Below are 22,446 nucleotides of genomic sequence, written 5' to 3' on the forward strand. Positions count from 1 at the left end.
TTAAACCATTTCAGACAAATGGTTGTCCAATCTCTTCTTAAAAACCTCCAGTGCTGGAACACCTACAACTTCTGGAGGGAATCTGTCCCACTGGTCAATTGTCCTCACTGTTAGGAAATTCCTCCTTAGTTCTAGGTTGCTTCTCTCCTTGTTTAGTTTCCATCCATTGTTTCTTCTCCTGCCTTCTCATGCTTTGGAGAATAGTTGACCCCCCTCTTTGTTGTGGCAGCCCCTCAAATATTGGAGCATTCATATCATGTCACCCCTACTCTTTCTTTTCATTAAACGGGACATACCCATTTCCTGCAATCATTTTTTATATATCTCCTATATTCCCCCAGTCCCCTAATTGTCTTCGTTGCCCTTCTCTGCACTCTTTCTAGAGTCTCAACATCTTTTTTATATCATGGCAATGAGAACTGGATAAAACATTCCAAGTGTGGCCTTACCAAGGCATTATAAACTAGGTAACATAATCAGTTCTAGAAGAGAGGGGAGGAGGAGGAGGAGGAGGAGGAGGAGGAGGAGGAGGAGGAGGAGGAGGAGGAAGAAGAAGAAGAAGAAGAAGAAGAAGAAGAAGAAGAAGAAGAAGAAGAAGAAGAAGAAGAAGAAGAAGAAGAAGAAGAAGAAGAAGAGGAGGAAGAGCTGTGGTGTCCTTGATGCTCTCTGAGCTTGGTTGCTTTCTTGCAGATGTTTCATTACCAAACTACGTAACATTATCAGCGCTAGAAGGGAGTGGGGTTTGGTAATAAAACTTCTGCAAGCAAACAACCAAGCTCAGAGTGAACCAGAGACCTTACAATTTTTTCCTTCCTCCTCTTCTTCCTCCTCCTCCTCCTCCTCCTACTACTACTACTACTACTCCCTGCAAACCCCAATCCCTTCTTGCACTGATGATGTTAACTAGTTGGGTAAGGAAATGATTTCAAGAAATCCACCAAGCTCAGAGAGCACCCAGGACCCCTCATTTCAACTCGGAGCTACAAATAATCTCTTGTCTTGATTACTGTGCAAAAGTTGATTCAAAAGCTGATCCAAAACTTGCAGGTTCCAAAAAGAAAAAATAAATAAAAAAGATAGTGTATGCACACCACATCTTGATATAAAACTAATGTCTGAATGCATTCGAAGACACAATGCCTCTTGGCTGCCTGCTACTCGGACCCCAAGAAATTCCCGACTCTTTGAATTCCAGCACAAATTGAGTGCCCAAATAGACAAAGGGATTAAGAGAAGGGAGGGAGGGTAGAAACACTTAAAGTGCATGCATGGATGAGAGAGATAAACTGAAAGAAGACCAAATGTAATCAAAGAGGCAAAGAAAACCAATTTCATGCATCGTTTTTTAAATCTATGTCCCGATTTGTATGCAACAAATTGCACAGCGGTTTGCTCGTAGGGAAGAACTCGGATTGGTTTTGACCACTTTCTTGGCAACTAAGATACTATCTGGAAGCAAACAAGGATTAGCCATCCCTCATCGTGCAAGACCACATCGGAGAAAGACACGGCGACAAGCTGAGGATTAGAAACAGGCAGGAGATAGAGAAAACGTAGAGAGAAACAGAGAAAAGAAAACCAGGAAGGGATAAATTACAGGACCATAAATCACCATCATTCCATGGCTTAAAGCAGAGGTCTTCAAACTTGGCAGCTTTAAGACTTGTGGACTTTAACTCCCAGAATTCTGGGAGTTGAAGTCCACAAGTCTTAAAGCTGCCGAGTTTGGAGAACTCTGGGAGTTGAAGTCCACAAGTCTTAAAAGCTGCCAAGTTTGAAGACCTCTGGCTTAAAGAGATCCCGGTTTGAAAGGCTGGATTTTGGAGGATTGGTCAAAGCCGGCAGTGGCTTTATTATTATTATTTTTCTAGAAAGAGGAGGGAGGAGGGTTTAAAAGAGCGATTGATTCAAGGTAGTCCTTGACTTACAACAGCTCATTGAGTGCCTGTTCAAAGTTACCACGGAACTGAAAAATGTAACTTATGACCGTTTTTCACACAACCGTGGCAAGCGTCTCCATGGATCACATGAACAAAATCATGGACAAATTACGGACAATTACAAAGTCAATGGGGAAGCCAGATTCCTTTCCTAACTATGGCCAGAAAGGTCGCAGGCAAAAATGCACTGAACAAATGTTTCACTTAGCAACCAAAATGTCGGGCTTGACTGCGGTTGTAAGTCGAGGAACAACTGTACAGTGTTGCGTTCATCTTTTGGTGCCATGTATAGTTATACCCAGAGGTGGGTTTCACATAATTTTTATCTCCGGTTCGCCACGCGCCAAAAATGTTAGTGTATACAGGTGCGCGGCTTAGAAAATGTGCCTAAATAGGACGACATAGTGCTGGTGCATAGTGCAAAGTGGTGGGTGGTTCTAGATATGACAGCAAAGGGAAGAATTTGTTATATTGTTTTTCACAATCATACTTACAGATATCTTAATTTCATTTCAGCTATAACATATGCTGGAAGGGGCTACCCAACATAACATATTAATATTAATATATTAATATTAACATATTACCCAGAAATATTTTACTAGAAGAGTTCTTCGCTCCTCCGAAAACAACAAAATACCTTATACCACCAGGCTTGAAATCCTGAGATTAGAAAATTTAACACACAAAATCATCTATTGCAATATGCTTCCTGTAAAAGACTACTTCAGTTTCAATTGCAATATTACAAGAGCAAAAAATAGATTCAAGCTTAATGTCAACTGCTTCAAACTTGATTGCAGAAAATATGACTTCTGTAACAGAGTTGTTAATGCTTGGAACTCATTACCTGACTCCATAGTCTCTACTCAAAATCCCAAAATCTTCAACCAAAAACTGTCTACTATTTTTTTTTGTTTGTTTACATTTATACCCCGCCCTTCTCCGAAGACTCAGGGCGGCTTACAATGTATAGGGCAATAGTCTCATTCTATTTGTATATATTTACAAAGTCAACTTATTGCCCCCCCAACAATCTGGGTCCTCATTTTACCTACCTTATAAAGGATGGAAGGCTGAGTCAACCTTGGGCCGGGCTCGAACCTGCAGTAATTGCAGGCTTTGTGTTCTTAATAACAGGCCTTACCAGGCAGAGCTAAACCGGCCCTATTGACCTCACCCCATTCCTAAGAGGACTATAAGGGGCGTGCATAAGAGCACAAAAGTGCCTACCGTTCCTGTCCTATTGTTCCCTTCATTATATCAAATTAATATAGCTGATGCATATTTTTTTTACATATATATATATATATGTGTGTGTGTGTGTGTGTGTGTGTGTGTGTGTGTGTGTGTGTGTGTGTGAGTTTTCTGAGGTTTTCGCAGGTGTTTGTATGTAGGTCTTTGGTTATTCGGCCTCCCCAAGATACACAAAGAAGGAACCCCACTCAGACCCATAGTCAGCTCCATAGGCTCACCTCTACAAAACCTAGCCAAATTTCTCGCTAAACAACTACAGCCCTATGCAGAATCCATCGCCTCACACGTAAAAAACTCATTCCAGTTCATAGAGATCATAAAGAAACAAAACCTACAGCCCAGCAACCTACTTGTGAGCTTTGATGTCATATCCCTCTTCACCCAAGTGCCAATCAAAGAAGCCTTGACAGCTATCCAAAACAAATATAACCCCCCCAAGCACATCCTAGATCTGACCAACCACTGCCTATCCAACACATACTTCATCTATAACGGACAAAAATACAAACAAATAGAAGGAGCACCCATGGGATCACCTCTCTCACCTGTCATTGCCAACCTCTACATGGAACACTTTGAAACCCAAGCACTAGAAAAATCTGATCACAAACCCAAACTCTGGCTCAGATACGTAGACGACACCTTCATAATCTGGCCACACGGGAAAGAAAAACTTGACAACTTCCTCACACACCTCAATAGCCTACACCCCAAAATACAGTTCACCATGGAAACAGAAGTTAACAACCAACTTCCCTTCCTAGATGTCTTAGTCTACAGGAAACCCAATGGCTTCCTAGGACACACCATCTATCAGAAGAAAACACACACAAACCGCTATCTGCACGCACTGTCACACCACCACCCAGCACAGATCAACTCCGTAGCCAAGACACTCATCTCTAGAACAAAATGCTTAGCTGACGAACAACACCTAAAAACCGAACTACACACTCTCACAAACGTACTAACATCCAATGGATTCCAGAGAAATAAGATTACCAAACTAATCCAAAAGAACCCCCACTAAAATCCAAGACAGAGAACAAGAAAACAGCACAGCCCTCCTCCCATATATAAAAGGCACCACAGACAGAATCACCAAGACCCTCCACAAAAATAACATCAAGACAGCATTCTGCACAAACCGAAAAATATCCACCATCCTAAGAAACCCCAAAGACAAAATTGAGTTAGAAAATCAAGGAGTATATGAAATCCCATGCACCGCCTGCCCCACCACATACATTGGACAAACCAACAGAAGAATAAGTGCACGCATTGAAGAACACAAGAACTCATTCCAAAAAGAGGAACCAACTTCTTCCCTGGTCCAACACTTTAAAGTCACAGGACACGATATTGACTTTAAAAGACCAGAACTATCGCCAAAACTGAACACTTTAACAACAGAATAATCAGAGAAGCCATTGAGATAGAAAACGCCCACACAGCATGAACAAACGAGATGATACCTCCGCCTACCAGCCATTTGGAAACCCGCCTTATTGACAAACGAGTCCCTAACACGAGGAATGACACCAGACCCACACTCACGAGGTCCACACAGGATGTCACCACCACACATCCACCCAGAAAGCAGACCCAAACCCACACTGATCAGGAAGCACGACCAAGGACCAGAAGCCAGACCGCAGCTGCAACATTAGCCATTTCAAACCCCTCCAATCCATACATACAGCAGACAGACACCCACTATGAAGATGTAGCACGACCACAAACACGAAGCCAAACAACAGCAATGCAGCTCACCAGCTCAAATCCCCCTGCACCTCCGACCCATCTGAGCACAACCAAGCCCCACCAACACAGGACACCCCCAGCCATTCAGAGCACAAAAAAACCCCCATCCAATCAGAGCACAGCCAAGCTCCCACCCAATCAGTTCAAACCCCCACTAGCAGTTAAAAAGGAAGAAACAGCTGCAATCACACATTGCTCCCAGAAGCACGAAGCTGACAGGACAATCACAGAAGTCAACTGATAGTTAGGACTGCAGGAAAAAAACAACAACCAATTGCAACCAGCCTGCCTTCCATTGAGGACTTGTATATTGCCGGGGTCAGACAGAGGGCTGAGAAGATACCTGTAGTCCCCTTATATCCTGGACATAAACTGTTTCAACTGCTCCCCTCAAGATGGCCCTGTAGGGCATCGTATGCCAAAGCTACTAGACCGGTGGTCGGCAACCTTAAATACTCAAAGAGCCACAAAAGTCCTAACCAGAACACACACACACACACACACACACACACACACACACACACACACACCATTCAATTGTGGAACCAACTGGAAGTTTGGTTCTTCCACCATAGAGTCTCGTCCTTTTTCCTCTGCCGACCAGAAGTCCGGTTCTCCCAACAACGAGTCTCCTCCTAGAGCGGCATCCTTTTTCCTCTACCTGTCCCAGCCGAAAGCTCTATCAATTGTGGAGCTGACCGGCGACAGGGAGCCGCAGCAGAGGGATGAAAGAACCACATGCAGCTCCAGAGCTGTGGATTGCTGACCCCTGTACTAGATACAGGGACAGTTTTCTCCCTCCTCTCACTCTGCTGAAGACCCAGTTCACTCAGTCCTGCCTAAAGTCTCTATATATTAACCCATGTAGTGTATTATTATATCAGATATAATGTATTATTATGTCAGAGGGATGTCAGATCCCTCACATCCTGGACATAAACTGTTTCAACTCCTACCCTCAAAACGACGCTCTAGAGCACTGCACACCAGAACAACTAGACACAAGGACAGTTTTTTCCCGAAGGCCATCACTCTGCTAAACAAATAATTCCCTCAACACTGTCAAACTATTTACTAAATCTGCACTACTATTAATCTTCTCATCGTTCCCATCACCAATCTCTTTCCACTTATGACTGTATGACTGTAACTTCGTTGCTGGCAATCCTTATGATTTATATTGATATTGATTGTTCCTGATTGCTTATTTGTATCCTATGCTTATCATTAAGTGTTGTATCATTAAGTGTTAAATTGTACCCTATGACCATCATTTGTGTTGTAAATGTTGTACCTTGATGAAAGTATCTTTTCTTTTATGTACACTGAGAGCATCTGCACCAAGACAAATTCCTTGTGTGTCCAACCACACTTGGCCAATAAATTCTATTCTATTCTTCTTCTATTATTACTGTAGTATTATTTTTCCTTTTTATCTTCTTTACTTCTCCTCATATTGGCATGATGATGATGATTATCAATATTCTCTAGCTTTGCATTTATACTAGAGACAAATTCCTTGTGGGTCTAATTACACTTGGTCAAATAAAGCATTCAGTTCAATTCAGTTCCTTACAACTGCCCATAGAGTGAGATATTATTGGAAAAGTCATACCGAGACATTAAGATGGCTGCTTCTGCTTGGTCTAATCTAAGCTTCTGTCAAACTCTGTACCTCTTTGGTAAACATTCTTCAAAGAAAGGCCCAATAAAATTCATGGTGGCATTTAGCTGTCTCAGAAACCTTGAGTGGTTACCCCTTTCAAGGTGGAGATATTTGAATAATGTCATTGTTAAGTTGGGAGAGCTCCAACAGAATAGCAGAAGGGACTTGGAGGTCTTGTCGTCCAACCCCCTTCTGAAGCAGAAGACCTTAAACCATTTCAGCCAAATTGGTTGTCCAATCTCTTCTTAAAAACCTTCCTGTAATGGAGCACTCACCACTTCCGGAGGCAAGCCGTTCCACTGATTAATTGTGCTAACGGTCACAAAATGTCTCCCTAGTTCTACATTGCATCTCTCCTTTATTAATTTCCATCCATTGTTTCTTGTCCTGCCTTCAGGTGCTTTGGAGCAGGGGTCTCCAACCTTGGCAACTTTAAGCCTGGTGGACTTCAACTCCCAGAATCCCCCAGCCAGCAAAGCTGGCTGGGGAATTCTGGGAGTTGAAGTCCACCAGGCTTAAAGTTGCCAAGGTTGGAGACCCCTGCTTTGGAGGATAGTTTGACCCCCCTCTTCTTTGTGGTAGCCTCTGCGATAATAAAAGACTATTATCATGCCACCCCTAAGGCAATCCTTATGATTTATATTGATATATTGACCATCAATTGTGTTGTAAATGTTGTACCTTGATGAACGTATCTTTTCTTTTATGTACACTGAGAGCATATGCACCAAGACAAATTCCTTGTGTGTCCAATCACACTTGGCCAATAAAAAAAATTCTATTCTATTCTATTCTATTCTATTCTATTCTACTCTATTCTATTCTGTTCTGTTCTGTTCTGTTCTGTTCTGTTCTGTTCCTTCTTTTTGTTAGGCTAGGCATACCCAATTCCTGCAACTGTTCTTCGTCTCTTTAGAGGAAAGACCTAATTTAAATGTGATGAACTTAATAAAGCTAAGTAAGGTCAGATCTGCGTAGAATTTTAATGGGAGAAACTTCCAGGATTGGACTTGGTTACACAAAAAAAAAATTAGGGAGAAGGAAGTAGCAAAACACTTCCTCAAGAAAAGTGCATGATTGATGACACGTTTTCATACAAGGTTACCTGGACTCAGCTTTACCTTCTTCAACCTTGGAAGACCTTCCTAATCTTAATGGAAAGACGAAAACAAAATAACAGAGTTGGAATGGACCTTGGAAGTCTTCTAGTTGGCAGCGTCTGGAACCCTAAAGCCTACTATCTGGAACCTTGACACTAGTCCAACTCTCTGCTCAAGCAGGAGACCCTACACTACATCAGACAAATGGTTCTCCAGTCTTATCTTAAAAACCTCCAGTGATGGAGCACCCACAACTTCTTGGAGGCAAGTTGTTCCGCTGATTAATTGCTCTCACTGTCAGGAAATTCCTCCTTAGTTCTAGGTTGCTTTGCTCCTTGATTAGTTTCCATCATTGGTTCTTGTCCTGCCTTCACGTGCTTCAGAGGCAGCCCCTCAAATATTGGAGTACTGCTATCATATCATCCCTAATCCTACTTTTCACTAGACTAGAAAAATCAGAAGGGCAGGCTTTGAGAAACAGGAGAACATCAAAGGTCTCCAGGAAGGCTTTGAGAAACAGGAGAACATCAAAGGTCTCCAGGAAGGCTTTGAGAAACAGGAGAACATCAAAGGTCTCCAGGAAGGCTTTGAGAAACAGGAGAACATCAAAGGTCTCCAAGAAGGCTTTGAGAAACAGGAGAACATCAAAGGTCTCCAGGAAGGCTTTGAGAAACAGGAGAACATCAAAGGTCTCAAGGAAGGCTTTGAGAAACAGGAGAACATCAAAGGTCTCAAGAAAGTTGGACCAATAACGGACAGTCCAGTTATATAGATTCACAAACAATTCAATTTCACATAATCAGGATGGAATGGGACAACTTGCTACAGCCAACTTGCTATGGCCAACTCACCACAGGACAATTCGCCATGGCCACTGTGTTGCTGGACAACTCACTGCGGGACAATTTGACAATTCAATTTAATTATTTAAAATACATAAAAAATATTTTTAAGTATTGCCAATTCACATTTCATTCTGTCCCTCCTTTTGCATCCTTCCTTGAGTGATTCTCTACCATCGGTTCTTTGATATTCCTGTAACTCTTGTCTCATGGTGAGTTGGCCATGGCCAATTGTCCTTCAATGAGTTGGCTGTGGCAAGTTGACCATGATGAGTTGGCCACCGTGAACTGTCATAGACTCCAATCAGAAAGAGAGCGAGGAGGGTGACTTAAAAAACACAAAACAAACATCAAGTTCAATCCCCAAACCAGGTCAAGGTTGATGTCTCACCTGTGATGTGCTCACCTGATCTACACGCCATGTCCACGTCTTTCTCAAAATCAGTCTGGAAGACAGAGAAAGCAAAGAGAAGGAGTGATCAGCAACAGGGACAGGAGAAGGGAGCTGTGAGGTCGAAATGGTCCAGATTTGGAAATTCCATTTTAAGCCGACTGAAAAGCAAAGGGCAGCTATAACCAACCTCCTGGTCATCCAAGGGAGCTGTTTGGAGGTGGGACGTCAAAAGGAGAACATAATATTTGTAGCTCAGGGTTGACTCGTGGGGTCTTTGGTGCTCCTTGAGCTTAGTAGTTTTCTTGCAGATGTTTCATGACCCAACTCGGTAATATCCTCAATGCTAGACTAGCAACATCTTCTAGCACTGATGATGTTTCCTAGTTGGGTAATGAAACATCTGCAAGAAAATAATCAAATTCAGAGCAGGACGCACCACACAGTCCTCCTCCTCCTCCTGTCCACAGACCCCACTCCCTTCTAGCACTGATGAAATCATCTAGTTTGGGTAATGAAAGGTCTGCAAGAAAACAACCAAGCTCAGAGAGCACCAAGGACCTTCCCAGACAGCTGTGCTAAAACCTCTTCATGCTTGGTCTGGTTTCTTTTCTGGCTGGCTGGTGAAACCAGTCCCACGAATACTGACGGGGCAGGTGTGCGAGAGTGGACGAAAGGGCCGGCAATTGAGAAGGAAACTCTTGAGGGAGCTGGATGGAGATGCAAAAGGGATGACACCTTGTGTTGTGTCTCGCCCAATCTCACCACAGCCGGGGCCTGCTTATCTGCTTCCGAACACGGAGGAATGTTCTAGTATGCCTCCCGGCCCCAGCCCTGGCTCCATGCCCAGACAGGCTGAAGAGGAGGAAATATCTCCAGCCCCCAGCTCTGGCTCCATGCCCAGGCAAACGGAGTAACTAGACCCCTCCCCCTCCTCCACAGCATGTGAGCCTGAGGGAGGTCTATTGCCAACAGCTGCCGACTGGAGTGACCCTCGCGTCAGAGGACTTGATAGGCGGAGGCAACAGAAGGAAGGGAGGGGCAGGCCTGGATAAGTGCTGAGTCATGGAGCCACACCCCATGGCCTATATAAAGGACCTGCTTTCTGGCATTCTCTGAGTCAGGCAAAGTCTAAACATATCTTGCTGAAGTCACTTTCTGATCTCCTGCCTGCCCTGAGGACTTTGCTGGGACTTTGGCAGAGCTGCAGAGGCACGCCTGATTCGGATTTCCCTGACCCGGCCGTCAGCGGAGGAGTGGGACACGACACCTTGGCATGTTCATTGCAGAGAAAGTAATGAAGCAGGCAAGGATCATCAACATTCGGTGGCATCTAGTGGTGGGCATTTTAATGGATATCTAATTTATGCAGGTGAACCCATAAAGAATATCAATGATCTGGACTTTCTCCTGAATGCCAATGAGGTGGCATTTTCAAGAAGGTAGGGGGAGCTTATTCGCGTATAATCATTTTTTAAAATTTTATATTTATCGAATGTTTTGGCTGCCCATCGTACCGCAGGGCAACTCTGGGCGGCTTACAATATTAAAAATAAAACCATATAGATAGAATACAGGTAGTCCTTGACTTACGACCACAATTCAGCCCCAAATCCATGGCGCGAAGTGAGACATTTGTCAAGACATGTGTTTTTGCCCCGTTTTATGACCTTTCCTGCCACAGTCGTTAAGTGAGCCACTGCGGTTGTTAAGTTAGCAAGTCGCTTGTTAAGTGAATCTGGCTTCCCCGTTGACTTTGCTTGTCAGAAGGACCCCCGGGACTCTGCGACCGTCATAAATATGAGTCGCTTGCCAAGAGTTCAAATTTTGATCATGTGACCATGGGGAATGCTACAAAAGTCATAACTAGGAAAAACAGCAATAGGTCCCTTTTTTCAGTGTCGTTGTGACTTCAATCAGTTCCTAAACAAACTTTTGTAAATCAAAAATTACCAGTACTACAACATTGTAAAAATACAAAAATATACTATAGAAAAAATGGAGAGGGAGGGAATAGGCTGAGCAGGGGGGAAGTGGGGTCTGTTATTAAAGAATCAACCACCCTAGTGTGGGGATCAATGGATCCACCACCTCCATTGATCCCCAAGTCAATTGGCAGAACCTGGTCTTGAGGTTCTTAAAGAAGAAGAGAGGGTTGGAACTGACCTCACTCCAGGAGATAAGATGTTCCTGAGGGCTGGCAGAGAAGGCCCTTCTCCTGGATCCCACCGGCCAGAATTCCCTGGCCAATGGGGCCCACAGCATGCCCCCCCACCAGACAGGTAAGGCAGGCCAATCCCAGTGGGATGAGATGGTCCCTCACATCACCTGGATCCTTGCCATGAAGGCCGTTAGAGCACATCGGTTGCGTCTTTCCATCTTACTAAACAAAGTTAAGGGGAGAAGCTTAAAATTTGTCCTGGATTCTCACCTCATTGCTTCTCCTGGAAAATTGGGAGAAGAGATCTCGGGTGATAAGCCCTCTTCTCAATCAGGGTTTAAACATTTTATAAAGCCTAGCCTTACAAAAGTGGCCAGGATTAGAAGAGGAAAGAAGCAAAGCGACCATCTAACTGGTCTTGTCAAATAGATTCAATCAAAGCAGGTGAAGTCAATAGGTTCAATGTTGCAGAAAATCCATGCAGATGTCCTCCTATCAGACACAGCCCCAGGTTATTTGAATTCCACTGATGTAGTCTTTCTCCAAGAAATGTACAACGGGTTATGACTCCCAGATACAACGGGCTATGACTCCCAGCATCCTGAGGTAGCATGGTCAACGACCAGGTACCATCCAACAGTTCTGGAGAAGATGGCTTGAAGAAAGCACTTGAGGAATATTGGCATTAAGAAAAAGCATTGGACAGCTTTCATACATCCTATTTGGAAATTGAGGTGAATTGGGGCATATATTAATTAAATAATGTTATTGTTACCCAGGAAATCTGAAACTTCCAGATGCAATAATACCTGGACACCAATTCAGATGATCGTTTAAAAAAGGATTACATACATTTATGGCAGTGAGAGCCGCCATGTAGACCTGGGGACCAGCAATAAATGAGAAGGGTCACCTTTCTGCCCTTGTTTCCTGAAAATGGCTATTGCCATTTGATATGACATGACAGCATAATCATGGCCTAATTAAAATTGTGGGCCTGATGAAGCATCTTAAGTTCTTGTAATGAACATAACTTGCTTTAAGTCTTTTGATGGGTTTGTGTAATGGCAATAAAACCCAATCAAATACATTGTATGATGATCAGCAACCAGGACAAGCTAAAAGGATAGTGGTTTCCCGATAGAAGAACATAGAATAACGGAGTTGGAAGGAACTTTGGAGGTCTTCTAATCCAACCCCTTGTTTGAGCAGGAGACCTCATACCATTTCAGAGAAACGGGTGCCCAATCTCTTCTTAAAAACTTCCAGTCATGGAGCACCCACAGCTTCTGGAGGCAAGTCCTTCCACTGACTAATTGTTCTCACTGTCAGGAAATTGTCGGGAAATCTTTCTTTGATAGGTTTTCATCCATTACTTCTTGTCTTGCCCTCAGGTGCTTTGGAGAATAGATAATCCCCGCTTCTTTGTGGAAGCTCCTCAAATATTGGAAGACTGTTATCATGATGAAAATGATGATAATGACGATTATGACGATGACGATGATGATGATGACGATGACAACAACAATGATGATGATCCATTCAGTTGTGTCCAATTCTTGGTGATTCTATGGGTCAGGTCTTTCCACTTCACCCTTAGTCCTTCTCTTTGTGAGACTAGATATGCCAAGTTCCTACAATTGTCCTTCATAGGTTTTGATCTCCAAAAAATTCCCAGCCTTTATGCGCCAACTTGGAATGCGCCATCGTGGTTCACCGGAGCCATAAAAGCTACATCTGTCCTCTCCTTCAAAGCATTTTTCCCCACTTACCATAAGCTGGGCATGTCCGTTCTGAAACGATCCTCCAGAATCTCCGTTGGCTTCTTCTTGACGGTCCACAACTCGGCATTTAACAGCATCTTGGACCTAGAGGGGAAAAAAAGTTTGTCGCATTAGGCAGAATCCATTTCAAGTCTTGCGCTGCATAAAATATGGGATAGGTTGCTAATGAGCTTCAGCTTTCGGGCAATTGCACAGCCATTAAAATTAGCCATGAACGAAACTGTAAGGAAAAGTTCATCATTGCTGCTGAGATTAGTTAAAGCAGTAAAACTGGTGGCTAAAATGGAAGTGAATGTTACCCCTTGCTGAACTCAGATGTTCTATCTTTTTCTTGATCATCATTACCAGGAATATCAACAGAACTAAATCATGCCTTTTTTTTTCAAATAAAAAAGGCACATAAAATAGTTTTATTTATTGTTCGATTTTTAAAAAGGTGTCAACATGAAATTTTCCAAGAACGGTTTCCAATATATTGAATAACACAAGATGGGTCTGTTTATATAAAAGCATTGGTGATATTTATAGATATAATATATATTAACTATATATCTACTGTCTGTCTGTCTATCTGTCTATCCATCCATATCTATCTATCTATCTATCTATCTATCTATCTATCTATCTATCTATCTATCTATCTATCTAATATCTATCTCTTCATCCATCTCTTCATATCTATCTATCTATCTATCTATCTATCTATCTATCTATCTATCTATCTATCTATCTATCTATCTATCTATCTATCTATCTATCCAGTGGTGGGATTCAAGTAATTTAACAACCGGTTCTCTGCCCTGATGATTTCTTCCAACAACCAGTTTGCCAAACTGCTCAGAAAGTTAACAACTGGTTCTCCCGAAGTGGTGCGAACTGGCTGAATCCCACCACTGTATCTATCTATCTATCTATCTATCTATCTATCTATCTATCTATCTATCTATCTATCTATCTATCTATCTATCTATCTATCTATCATCTATCTGCACACCAGAACAACTAGACACAAGAACAGTTTTTTCCTGAAGGCCATCACTCTGCTAAACAACTAATTCCCTCAACACTGTCAAACTATTTACTAAATCTGCACTACTATTAATCTTCTCATCGTTCCCATCACCAATCTCTTTCCACTTATGACGGTATGACTGTAACTTTGTTGCTGGTAATCCTTATGATTTATATTGATATATTGACCATCATTTGTGTTGTAAATGTTGTACCTTGATGAAGGTGTCTTTTCTTTTATGTACACTGAGAGCATATGCACCAAGACAAATTCCTTCTGTGTCCAATCGCACTTGGCCAATAAATTCTATTCTATTCTATTCTATTCTATTCTATTCTTTCTTTTATGTACACTGAGAGCATATGACCAAGACAAATTCCTTGTGTGTCCAATCGCACTTGGCCAATAAATTCTATTCTATTCTATTCTATTCTATTCTATTCTATTCTATTCTATTCTAAATGATCCACTCCTGTCCATTTAATTTATGATTGCCCACCTCACCCAAATGTTAAGTGTGTCCCTTGGCCATCAAATGTGGACCATCTCAAGAGAACTGAAGGATGGAAGGGAACGAGACTCTTACGTAGAAGACAACATTCTCTCCCATCCAGCCACTTCCTCCTATTTCCACAAATTGTAAGAACCTGTCCTTCGAAAGACCAAGAGATGTTCTACCATCATCCATGCTCAAAGGCCCACCTCTCTTCTAAGAATGCAGTGGACCATCACGATGACGAAGCCCTCCAAGGAGTCAAACACTGCGAAGAGGATCTGGAAGAGGGCCGAACGATGGTCAGTGATGGCCAGTACGGCCGACATCCAGGTGAGGGCCAGCAGAGGCAGGACTACACAGGAGCTCCAGAGGGACGCCCTGGGAGGGAGAAGAAAAAAAGGAGAAAGAAAGGTCTCTTAGCTTCTGGACCAGCCAAACTCCTAATGCTGCTTTCACTCACTTGAGGGAGACCCACCAGACTAATAACATGAGTAATAACATGAGATACAGGCAGAATGGCTTCAAATGCTTCCAAGCTACAATCAAAGAGAATTACAAGATAGAGGAGAAGACGGCAACAAAACAAGGTGACCTGGACTTTCTCCATTAGGCTTACTCTAATGCACTCCACACCTATGCTTAGTGCCGCTTTTGTGTGTTTTAAAATGAAGAAAAACACAAAACAAATGCTGGAGTTGTTTCTGGTGGTTTAGGAGGAATGGATGGAGAGAGAGAAATATATATATAGAGAGAGAAAGACAGAGAGACAAACAGACGGATGGAATCCTGCGTTTATCAGGAGGATATGTTTTGCTCAGGGCTGTCTCCTTCTCTCCCTTTGGATGTGTGTGTATTTGTGTGTGAGTCAGAAAGTTTAGTAAGGCATCCACGACCACACAAGTGAAGCTATGCCTCTATTTTATGGGCCTCCCATGTGGGACAAACGTCAAAAAAGAGGTAGGGACATCAACACGCTATCTTGATGGATCTTCGCTTCACCGCTGCTATGTATCTGGCTGATTTTTTTTCCAGAAGCAGAACACAGCTGGAAGGGACCTTGGAGGTCTTCTAGTCCAACCTTCTGCTCAAGAAGGAGACCCTATACCATTCTGGACAGGTGGGACTGTCTAGAGTCTTCTTAAAAACCACGAGTGATGGAGCACCCACGATTTTTGGAGAAAAGCTGTTCCGCTGGTTAATTGTCCTCACTGTTAGGAAGTTTCCTCTTAATTTCAGGTTGCGTCTCTTCTTGATAACTTCCAACCATTATTTCTTGTCCTGCCCTCTGGTGCTTTGGAGAATGATTTGAATCCCTCTTCTTTGTGGCAGCCCCTCAAATACTGGAATACTGCTATTAGTATTTCCCCTAGTCCTTCTTTTCTTTAGACTAGCCAAACCCAATCCCTGCAACCGTTTTTTCATATATATATATATATATATATTTACATTTATATCCCGCCCTTCTCCGAAGGCTCAGGGCGGCTTACAGTGTATAAGGCAATAGTCTCATTCTATTTGTATATTTTTACAAAGTCAACTTATTGCCCCCCCAACAATCTGGGTCCTCATTTTACCTACCTTATAAAGGATGGAAGGCTGAGTCAACCTTGGGCCGGGCTTGAACCTGCAGTAATTGCAGGCTACTGTGTTCTAATAACAGGCTCCTTACAGCCTGAGCTATTCCGGCCCTATGTTGGTAGTCTCCAGGCAATAAATGTTAAATCTTAAATGTCCTCTTCAGGATAGCCTGATCTGGCTTAAATTAAACATTAGTTAAGAGAGAAGGTCACTTTTGGATGCTAGTGGACACCCTGTACACAAGCTACTTAGAATGAGTACTGGGCCTCTGTGGCTCAGACTGGTAAGACAGTCTATTATTAACAGCAGCTGCTTGCAATTACTGCAGGTTCAAGCCCCACCAGGCCCAAGGTTGACTCAGCCTTCCATCCTTTATAAGGTAGGTAAAATGAGGACCCAGATTTTTGGGGGCAATAAGTTGACTTTGTATATAAATATACAAATAGGATGAAGACTATTGCTTGACATAGTGTAAGCCGCCCTGAGTCTTCGGAGAAGGGCGGGATATAAATGCAAATAAAAAAAAAAATGAAGACCAACAACCTCAGGAGCTGTGACTCATTTAGCAATTCTAAGAAGTGGTCAGACGAAAGCCAAATAACATGTTTGAGGTTTGCACTCAAATGTGACTTTGAGTGGTTTATTTAGTGTTGTTGAATGAATGTTTTATATCCATAAAGCCCAAAAGAGGGCATGCGGAACAATGGAGTTTGGAAGGGACCTTGGAGATCTTCTAGTCCAACCCTCTCGCTCAGGCAGGAAATCCTATACCATTCCAGACAAATGGTTGTTGAATCTCTTCTTAAACACTTCCAGTGTTGGAACACCCAGAACTTCTGGAGGCAAGTTGTTCTACTGATGAATTGTTCTGTTGGGAAATTCCTCCTTAGTTCTAGGTTGCTTCTCTTCTTGATTAGTGGATTTTAGTTTTCTTTTAGTATAATTATAGGGCAGGAAGGGACCTTGGAGGTCTTCTAGTCCAACCCCTTGCCCAAGGCAAGAGTTCTCCAATCGTTTCTTGAACACCTTCAGCGATGGAGCATTAAATACTAAAGGAGTGATGTTGATATCTCTTTAGATAAGGACAGATAGAAATCAGAATTAAATTTTCTTAGGGCAGTGTTTCACAACCTTGGAAAGTTTAGGACATTTTTTTTTTATTTTATTTTGTCGATCATATATAAGATAACAAGCAAAAGTATAAACATGATTTGGAGACATGAAAAGAGTAAATAAAAAAAAGGAATATTAGGACAGGGATGGTAGGCACGTAGGTGCACTTATGTACGCCCCTTACAGACCTCTTAGGAATGGGGTGAGGTCAATAGTAGACTCTTTAAGCTTAAAGTTTTGGGGGCTTGGGGAAGAAACTACAAAGTCAGGTAGTACATTCCAGGCATTGACCACTTTGTTACTGACATAAGGCTGAATTGAAGACACGAGGGCTTCAATTCCCAGAATTCCGCAGGCAACGAGCTGGAATTATCAAGTATACATGAGACATGGTGGCACAATGGTTAGAATGCAGTACTGCAGGCTACTTCTGCTGACTGCTGGCTGCATACAATTTGGCAGTTCAAATCTCACCAGGCTCAAGGTTTACTCAGCCTTCCATCCTTTTGAGGTCAGTAAAATGAGGACCCAGATTGCTGGGGGAAAGAGGCTGACTCTGTAAACCGCTTAGAGAGGCCTGTAAAAGCACTGTGAAGCAGTATATAAGTCTAAGTGCTATAGTTAAGTGCTATATGAGGTTCTACCAAACAGGACTAGATATGGAGAGATAGAGGGAGGGAGGGAGAGGGAGAGGGAGAGAGATGGAGGGATTGAGAGAGGGAGGAAGAAAGGAAGGAAGAAAGAGAGAGAAAGAGGGAGGGATTGAAGGAGGGAGGGAGGAAGGAAGGGAGGAAGGAAGAAAAGAAGGAAGGAAGGAAGAAAAGAAGGAAGAAAGAAAGATGGGATTGAGGATGGAAGGAAGGAAGGAAGGAAGGAAGGAAAGAAAGAAAGAAAGAAAGAAAGAAAGAAAGAAAGAAAGAAAGAAAGAAAGAAAGAAAAAAGAGAGAATGTAGTAGGTGATAATGTGAGACAGAAGGAAAGAGATGACCGAAAAGAGGTTGCTTACAGAGATATAATCAAAGGTAGAACACAGGATGTTTCGAGAAAGCTTAAAAATGTGATGTGTAAAGAGGAGGAGGAGGAACTGGTGTAAAATCGAGCCGAGACTACATATCGTCTATATACATTTAGCAGACCCTTCTGAGAAGAAGGACCATATCTGTGACGGACACAACAACCAGCAAGTGAAGACTTCAGCACACAGGGAATGGTCACAAAAAAAAAAAAAAAAACCAACAACACCTCATCACAAATCAAAAAACGGGCAGACTTTTGAACTTTTGGGACCAGCCCCTGTAGGCACCGCTGGTTTGGAGCAAGAATCAAGCAAGACACAAACCAATGAGTCATCAGATGGCATTAAGGAGAAAAGGAGGAAATGTGGTTTCAGGCATGAAATGGGAAGTAGCAGCCGGGGGAGGCGAAACATGAAAGAACAAGAAAGGAGGTGAGAGAGCAGAGCTAACCCCAAGGTTTCGGTGTCTTCTTGGGGGGGCTGAGAGGGTGGCAGGGGGCTTCTCTGGAGGGCAGGGGACAAAGGGGGTGCAAGTGTATTTTTGAGGTTTGATGGCTAATAATACCACTTTTTTTTTTGTAGTTTCAAGATCAAGATCAAGATCAAGATCAAGAAGGGACCTCTGGTGGCTCAGCAGACTAATGCAGTCTGTTATTAACACAGCTGCTTGCAATTATTGCAGGTTCAAGCCCCACCAGGCCCAAGGTTGACTCAGCCTTCCATCCTTTATAAGGTAGGTAAAATGAGGACCCAGATTGTTGGGGGCAATAAGTTGACTTTGTATATAATATACAAATGGATGAAGACTATTGCTTAACATAGTGTAAACTGCCCTGAGTCTTCGGAGAAGGGCGGGATATAAATGCAAATAAAAAAAAATCATCCTATTCCACTGCTGGAATGACCTGGGAATAGCCCGGACCTTCACCCAATGGAAAATCTATGGAGCCGACTCAAGAAACTTGTGAGTCAGAAGCAACCCAGCAATAAAACCCAGTTAATAGAAGCCATCCTTCAATCTGGGTTTCACATGATAACAGCTGCAGAACTAAAAGACTTGGTTCATTCCATGGGAAGATGTTGTAAGGCCGTAATTCATGCTAAAGGTTATCCAACTAAGGATTCACTGACATAGTGATCAGTTTTGTATATCTCGTTTTTTTCCTACGTGTTTCACTTTTCTTCTTTATACTGTTGCTGCTATCCTAATAGCAAATCCTTCATAAAAGTTATTGCATTACATTCTTGATTAAATTATCTTTCCATTGATATATAATTTTATGGTACTACTCCCCCCAAAAAAGTGGTGTTATTAGCTAGTTTTAGAAAATACACTTTTCCCAAAAGATTTCCACAATTTTGGCCACTACCGTATGTATTCAACGTATATATGTATGTGTATGTATGTATGTATGTATGTATGTATGTATGTATGTATGTATGTATGTATCTATCTATGTGTGTGTGTGTGTATATGTGTGTGTGTATATCTATCTATCTATCTATCTATCTATCTATATATATATATATATACACACACACACATATATATATACATACATATATATACATATACATATACATATACATATACATATACATATATATATATATACATATATATATATTCTGAGGTTTTCGTGGGTGTTTGTATGTAGGTCTTTGGTTATTCGGTTTTTCTCCCGCGTAAAATTGGAAGTGTCTTGGCGACGTTTCGACGAAGTCTCATTCGTCATCTTCAGGCTGGTGTTTACAGCTTCGTGCTTCTAGAAGCAATGTGATCGCAATGTGTGATCCTTCACACATTGAATGAGACTTCGTTGAAAGGTCAGCACTCATGAAACCTCAGAAAACAAATATATATATATATATATATATATATATATATATATATATATATAGTATATGTTTTCTGAGGTTTTCACGGGTGTTTGTATGTAGGTCTTTGGTTATTCGGTTTTCTCCCGCGTAAAATTGGAAGTGTCTTGGCGGCGTTTGAAGTCTCATTCATCATCTTCAGGCTGGTGTTTACAGCTCGTGCTTCTAGAAGCAATGTGATCGCAATGTGATCCTTCACACATTGAATGAGACTCGTTGAAAGGTCAGCACTCATGAAACCTCAGAAAACAAATATATATATATATATATATATATATATATATATATATATATATATATATGTTTTCTGGGGGTTTCACGGTGTTTGTATGTAGGTCTTTGGTTATTCGGGTTTTCTCCCGCGTAAAATTGGAAGTGTTTTGGCGACGTTTCGACGAAGTCTCATTCATCATCTTCAGGCTGGTGTTTACAGCTTCGTGCTTCTAGAAGCAATGTGTGATCGCAATGTGTGATCCTTCACACATTGAATGAGACTTCGTTGAAAGGTCGCCAAGCACCCGCGAAAACCTCAGAAAACAAATATATATATATATATATATATATAGTATATATATATATATATATATATAGTATATGTTTTCTGAGGTTTTCACGGGTGTTTGTATGTAGGTCTTTGGTTATTCGGGTTTTCTCCCGCGTAAAATTGGAAGTGTCTTGGCGGCGTTTCGTGAAGTCTCATTCGTCATCTTCAGGCTGGTGTTTACAGCTTCGTGCTTCTGGGAGCAAAAGCTCCCAGAAGCACGGTTGAAGCCTGAAGATGACGAATGAGACTTCGAAACGCCGCCAAGACACTTCCAATTTTACGCGAGAAAACCCGAATAACCAAAGACCTATATATATATATATATATATATATATATATATATATATATATATATATATATATATATATATATATATATATATATATATATCATCCTTGACCTATGACCATAATTGAGCCCAATACTTCTGTTGCTAAGCGAGACAGTTGTGAAAAGAGCTTTGCCCTATTTTAAGACCTTTTAAGTCAGTAGCACAGCTGGGAATTGAATTTGGCTTCCCCATTGACCTGGCTTGTCAGAAGGTTGTGAAAGGGGATCACGTGACCCGGGGTCCTCGAGTTATAACCATTCGTTTAGCGACCGTTCCAAATTACAACACCGCTGCAAAAAAAAATGCGACATGGGTGTTTTTCACACTTACGACCTTTTCAGCACACGATCAAAATGCAGACATTTGGAAACTGACTCGTATTTATGACCGTTGCAGGCTCCCGGGGGTCATGTGGTCCCCTTTTGTTCCCCCCCTCTCCCCGACAAACAAAGTCCATAGGGAAGCCAGATTCACTTAACAGCTGTGTTACTTACTTCATAACTGCAGGGATTGACTTAACAAACATGGGAAGAAAAAGTTGTAAAATGGAGGAAAAACTCACTCTTGCTCAGCAACCTAAACTTTGGGCTCAGTTGCAGTCGAAAATCGAGGATTACCTGTGCTAGTGTTTAACAATTTTATCTTGCAAAAGATTCAGGATTTTAACATATAGGTAGAGAGAGGGACCCTGCCAAGGGATAGATTTTAACAAATTTGACACCTGAATGTGAACCAAGGGGAGAACAAGAAAAAAAAAACAGGAAGGAAGGAAGGAAGGAAGGTAGGTAGGTGGAGGGATTGAGGGTGGGAGGGACGGAGGGAGGGAGGGAAGGAAGGAAGGAGGAAAGGAAGGAAAAAGAAATGTAAGAAGGAGGGAGGGAAGAAATATGTGAGGGGAAGGGAGGGAGGGGGAAGGAAGGAAGAAGGAAGGAAGGAAGGTGGAGGGATTGAGGGTGGGAGGGAGGGAGGGAGGGAGGGAGGGAGGAAGGAAGGAAGGAAGGAAGGAAGGAAGGAAGGAAGGAAGGAAGGAAGGAAGGAAGGAAGGAAGGAAAGAAATCAGAGGTGGAAAAGCAGCATGGAAGAAACCTCTAACTCCAATCAATCAATACTCCTCATCAGAAAAAGAAAGGAAGTTGAAATTAGAGGAACTAACATGGCGTTACTGGTGGCTGTGGCCGAAACGTCGGGAGAAGACACCACTCCACACTTGGAACATTTGAGCGTGATGCCGTAAAGGGGTACGGCCATCTGACTGCAATTAAAATTAAAAGACTGAAACGAAACAAAACACTTTGCCGGTGAGCACAAACAGAAGGGGGTGGGGGAGGTGATAGGGGGGCAGAGGGAGGGAGGGAGGAAGAGAGGAAGGAAGAAATGTGTGAGGGGAAGGGAGGGAAGGAAGGAGGGAGGGAGGGAAGGAAGGGAGGAAGGAAATGAGTGAGAGGGAGGGAGGAAGTGTGAGGAGGAATGAAAAAAGAAAGGAGGGAGGGAGGGAGGGAAGGATGGAAGGAAGGAAGGAAGGAGGAAAGGAAGGAAAGAGAAATGTAAGAAGGAGGGAGGGAAGAAATATGTG

At 42.3% G+C, this 22,446-nt stretch overlaps 1 protein-coding gene across 1 annotated transcript in view; it reads right to left on the reverse strand.

Annotated features, from left to right (window-relative positions):
- The window catches only part of ADGRB1 (adhesion G protein-coupled receptor B1), a 341,354-nt gene that overhangs the window by 20,966 nt on the left and 297,942 nt on the right, over positions 1-22,446 (reverse strand). The window contains exons 25-27 of the mRNA XM_058174889.1: positions 14,620-14,791; positions 12,894-12,989; positions 8,976-9,015 (exon numbers count right to left, since the gene is read on the reverse strand). Of these exons, the coding sequence (XP_058030872.1) occupies positions 8,976-9,015; positions 12,894-12,989; positions 14,620-14,791 (308 nt within the window). The remainder of the gene's footprint in view (positions 1-8,975; positions 9,016-12,893; positions 12,990-14,619; positions 14,792-22,446) is intronic.

The sequence above is a fragment of the Ahaetulla prasina genome, chromosome 3, assembly GCF_028640845.1.
Source record: "Ahaetulla prasina isolate Xishuangbanna chromosome 3, ASM2864084v1, whole genome shotgun sequence".
Taxonomy (NCBI): Eukaryota; Metazoa; Chordata; class Lepidosauria; order Squamata; family Colubridae; genus Ahaetulla; species Ahaetulla prasina.